The 5,000-nt window shown below is 42.7% G+C and overlaps 1 protein-coding gene across 3 annotated transcripts in view; it reads right to left on the bottom strand.

Moving 5' to 3' along the window:
• ptpn13 (protein tyrosine phosphatase non-receptor type 13) overlaps positions 1–5,000 on the bottom strand; it is a 65,925-nt gene that overhangs the window by 329 nt on the left and 60,596 nt on the right. For all 3 annotated transcript variants that reach the window (XM_060891718.1, XM_060891719.1, XM_060891720.1), the window contains 12 exons: positions 4,609–4,764; positions 4,298–4,457; positions 4,101–4,190; positions 3,479–3,567; positions 3,058–3,113; positions 2,858–2,961; positions 2,219–2,367; positions 2,029–2,119; positions 1,590–1,927; positions 1,275–1,490; positions 903–965; positions 1–196 (listed from right to left, as the gene is read on the bottom strand). The exon at positions 1–196 is cut by the window's left edge and continues 329 nt beyond it. In XM_060891718.1, coding sequence (XP_060747701.1) covers positions 119–196; positions 903–965; positions 1,275–1,490; positions 1,590–1,927; positions 2,029–2,119; positions 2,219–2,367; positions 2,858–2,961; positions 3,058–3,113; positions 3,479–3,567; positions 4,101–4,190; positions 4,298–4,457; positions 4,609–4,764 — 1,590 coding nt within the window. In that variant the 3' untranslated portion in view covers positions 1–118. The remainder of the gene's footprint in view (positions 197–902; positions 966–1,274; positions 1,491–1,589; positions 1,928–2,028; positions 2,120–2,218; positions 2,368–2,857; positions 2,962–3,057; positions 3,114–3,478; positions 3,568–4,100; positions 4,191–4,297; positions 4,458–4,608; positions 4,765–5,000) is intronic.

Genomic DNA, 5,000 nt, shown 5'->3' with positions numbered 1-5,000 from the left:
AAATAAACAAACAACTAATCTTTAAACAGTTTGATTTGATCACGATTGAGAAAGTGTGAAAGTTCTTTCTTGGTGGTTTCGGTTTAGAGATGAGGATCGGTGACACCAGGCCACGGTTCTATCCCAACATCTTCTCCTCCGCCTGCAGGCACCTGAGCACGTACAGGATGACCTGGTAGCAGAAGATGTACTGCTCCTAAAGACCGCAGAGGAGGAAATGATGTCATTCATCTATTAGGAACTCTTCTTTATAGGTCTGTTAGTTTTAGCTTAAAAAAATAAATCATCAGATATCACTGAGGAAATCTCTGAAGCTCCAGTAACAACAATAATGATAAGAAATATAAAGAAATGGAACTTAATAAATTCTTCTTCTTCTGATTATTGTTAGTAGTAATACTTATAAAATAACTTCTCAAATAATTATATAATGTTAATTAACAATAAATGAAAAAATTATGTAACAAAATAATAATAAATGAATATAGACTCGTTTATCTATCAAGTGTGTATTTGGTTGTTTATTTGTCAGAGGAAATTATTATTATTATTATTATTATTATTATTATTATTATTATTAGTAGTAGTAGTAGTATTAGCAACAATAATATGGATAAAATATTTATTATTTATTTTAGCAAGGAAGAGCAACAGATATAAATGTTGTTCAATAATAATAATAATAATAATAATAATAATAATAATAATAATAATAATAATAAACAATAATGAATAATTTATAGAGTATAAATGCATAATAAATTAATAAATAAACAATACATATCTGATTATTTAATGATTAGATATTTATTAATAGCAAAACATTATTATTATTATTATTATTATTATTATTATTATTATTATTATTATTATTATTATTATTATTGTAATTAAAGGGTCACCTCAGTCTGCACCATGCCTTGTCTTTGCAGTCTCATTGTCCTCACCACATCCGAGATATCAAACTGATAAGAAGGACACAGAGTAATCAGTGTGGGAGCTGGAAAACAGCTAACAGTCAACTATTTATAATGGAAAGATTTCAACTAAAAAAATCATCCAATAAAACAAACAAAACAAAACCAGACTTCCAGCTTTTTGCTACAATTCTGTTTGGATCGTTTATCATCATCATCATCATCATCATCATCATCAGACTGATGAAGAACGATAAACGTATCACCACCAGGGGGCGCTACAGTGCGACAGGACAAACTTTCAGTAATAATAAAAAAGGCACTTGATTCACAGTCATTTTTATTTTCGTAACTCACGTCCGTGTCTTTGCTGATTAAACCAAGAACGACGTCTATGCAGATGAGCGTTCCTGATCGGCCAATCCCTGCGCTGCAGTGGGTGACGATGGGCCCCGATTGGTGGATGTGTCTCATGTAGGAAATGAAGGTCAGGAGTTGTTCAGGCTGCATGGGAGTGCCGTGGTCCGGCCAGCCCGTGTAGTTCAGGTGTGTGACTCTCTGGATTTCATTTGTCTGACGGAAACACCACAAGTGTGAAGAACTAAAATCAAAACATTTAAACCCTCCCCCCTTCCAAAAAAAAAAAAAACACACTGCACGACTCGGTCGTACCTGGACGTCCTTGACCTCTATGAGCCGGATGATGAAGTTGTCCAGATGCTGATCTTTGACCAACGTGACCTGCAGCCTGTCGTCCACCATCTGTGCCGTACTCGGCGTGTCGGGCCAGTACCGCTGACATTTCACCTTCCCTCCTTCCACTTCCTGGGTCATCATGGCGATCACGTTGGACTTCTGCTCCCAGACCATCTGCCAGAAATCAGCCAGTGTGGTGGGAAGCGGCCCCTGGCACGCAATGTACAGAAAGTTCTCGTCCTTCACCGGCATCTTGATGAAGTTGGCGTTGATGTAGCCGCCGTCTTTGCCCAGGGTCACCCGTGTGGTGTCAACTGCAGGGAATATAAATATATAAGTGCATAAATACGGGTTCTTTCCTCCTCCTGCTGCGCTGCGCCGTTCGACACGACGAGTGGAGAGGGTTCATGCTTACAGGGTACGATGTTTTTGTAGCGGTTTTTCTTCTTGTTTTCCTGCGTCTGTCCGATCAAACAGTCGTCCAGCGGCTGTAAATTCTGCAGATTCTGTAAATTCAAAACAAAACGATCCAGAAACGTTACTACGAATCTACGAAAGCATCGTTTCTAGCTGCGTCTGGTTACGTTAGTTTGTGAAAACAGTACCTCAAACTCCTGTAAAGGGACCTTCTGCTCCAGCAGTCCTCTCATCATCCTCACCACGGAGTTGAGCTTTGGCCCAGTGTACTGACCGTTGGGAACCACTCTGACCAGAGGCAGGGAGGTGAGCTCATCGTCCGTGATGATCGGTCCGTCTGAAAATATAAATGAACAGAACGGTTACAAGCTACGAAAGATGACCCGAGATGCCTCCAATACCCCTTAGCTGCATCTGTTTGCTTCAGATACCTCCAATACCTCTCAGATGACTCCAGGTATGTTAGACGTATCACATGTATTGGAGCACCTCAAACCCCCCTTAGATTCCTCCTACCTCCTGAAAAACATCCAGCCCACCGAGGTGCCTTCAACACGTATCAGAAATTTTCCAACCTGAATGAAATTCTTACAACACACCCAAGCTGCTTCCGTGCCACCTGAGATGCTTCCAGCTCATCTATGAGACTACCAACCTACCTGAGCTACCACCAAACACCAACGTACAACATACAGTACCTGAGATACCTTCAACTTGTCTGGAATACTTCCACTCCATCAGAGAGACCACTAAACTATCTGAGATACCTCCAGTTAATTCTTAGGAAATCTCCCTCAGAAATGCCTGACATCAGAGACAGGACCAACCTTCAGTGAATCTGGAGTTGATGTTATCGATGGGGAGTTCGTCGCTGCCCCACGTGACCTCGTCCTCATCCTCGTCCAGCTGTCCCGAGGGCGAGCGCCGGTAACTACCGAGAGACGAAACAAAACCAGACTGAAGTCAAGTCCAATTTCACATCATCGACGCCGTCAATCAAACAGGATCCTCTTCGTCGTCTCCTCACCTGTCGTTCTGAGGGCTGTCCACGCTGTCCTCCTTCCATTCTGTCCTCCTCGTCGTCTATAAAGAATAAATAAATAAATAAATAAATAGATATCTATATTTAATAAATAAACAAACAAACAACAGAATTCTAAATATACAGTACTTAGTCATTTCTATTCTATTGTAATAGAAGTTTTTCTGTCTCGTTGTGAGACGTTTATATGCTTTTATACAGCCACAGTGATGTGGTTAGCCAATCAGGTCACACCTTCATGAAAGGGAACACTTTATTTTGCCTGACAAAGTGCAAGTAAACGTGCTGTTAATGCCTGGCGGTGACGAGCACAACGAGACTGGAATTGTGGAGATCTGTATATAGTAGAGCTGTAAGGCTAAAGTTTTATTTGTTTTATTAAACAATAAATTGTTTTTGTCGGTACCTCTGGAGAATCCTCTGGAAGAGACGAACCGTCGCAGTCGGTGTCTTCAGACTCCTCGGCTTCTAGTCTTTGTTCTACAGTGTCATAATCTTTTACACACACACACACACACACACACACACACACACACACACACACACACACACAAACACAATTCTTTTCTACACTCATATGTTCATCTTGGACAAGACCAAGAGAGATTTCCTGAGTGTGTGTGTGTGAGAGTGTGTGTGTGTGTGTGTGTGTGAGAGTGAGAGTGAGTGAGTGAGTGAGAGTGAGTGAGTGAGTGAGTGAGAGTGAGTGAGTGAGTGAGTGAGTGAGAGAGAGAGTGAGAGTGAGTGTGAGAGTGAGTGAGTGAGTGTGAGTGTGGGTGTGTGTGAGTGTGTGTGAGAGTGTGTGTGTGTGGGTGTGTGTGTGTGGGTGTGTGTGTGTGTGGGGGGGGGTGGGTGTGTGGGTGTGTGGGGGTGTGTGGGTGTGTGAGTGTGTGAGTGTGTGAGTGTGTGAGTGTGTGAGTGTGGGTGTGTGGGTGTGTGTGGGTGTGTGGGTGTGTGGGTGTGTGTGGGTGTGTGGGTGTGTGGGTGTGGGTGTGGGTGTGGGTGTGGGTGTGGGTGTGGGTGTGTACCTATAGGTGGAAGAGCAGGTGGACTTTTGGATTTTTGTGCATCTGGTGAACTACAGAGTTTTGTTTTCACCCCACTGTCTTCACTCAAGTCTACAATGCAGAATAAAAATATTAAAAACTGCCCTGATCATCACAGAATACACACTCTGTTCACATGAAGACACACTCAGTACTGTGTGTGTGTGTGTGTGTGTTACCTGTGTTGCCATTGCTGGAGCTCAGAGGCAGGAAGCCCAGGTAGGTGCTGGGGGTCTGATCAGGAGGTCGAGACACTAAGAGGTGAACAACACCTTTGGTTTTCCGGATGGTGGTCACTGCTTTAGAATGTGACACACCAGTCATCAGCTCGTCATTCACCTGTAATCACACACACACACACACACACAGACACACACAGACACACACAGACACACACAGACACACACAGACACACACAGACACAGGCAGCACTCTCAATAAAGATGAAGCTCCTTCCAAGCTACTGGTCAGAAACGATCACTTTACTCACTTTGAGCAGACGATCTCCGACTTGTAACGTGTTGTCACTGTGTGCTGCTCCTCCTGGAGTGATCGACTTCACAAAAATGCCTCTCTCTCCTCCGATGACGGAGAAACCCAGAGTGCCGGCCGGAGGCTTCTCCAACTGCAGCTTGATGATCTGCTCCTAAGGGATGAGATACAGCAGGTTCTAACCACCAAGTAAACTCTTTACCTGAAGGACACACACACACGCTGGGTATTAAACCAACCACCACCTGGAGCTCAGTGTTTCAGTCAATAAACTGTTTAGTATTTCTCTTTTAAATACCTGGACTAACAGCTAACAAGATTATTGACCCAGCAAAATAATGACAACTTGACAAATGATATTTTGAGTCCTCAGTGAAGCTATTTTTGATT

This window comes from Tachysurus vachellii, chromosome 17, assembly GCF_030014155.1.
Source record: "Tachysurus vachellii isolate PV-2020 chromosome 17, HZAU_Pvac_v1, whole genome shotgun sequence".
Lineage (NCBI taxonomy): Eukaryota > Metazoa > Chordata > Actinopteri > Siluriformes > Bagridae > Tachysurus > Tachysurus vachellii.
The sequence above is the reverse complement of the archived record's forward strand: the minus strand, read 5'-3'. Positions and strand labels throughout refer to the sequence as shown.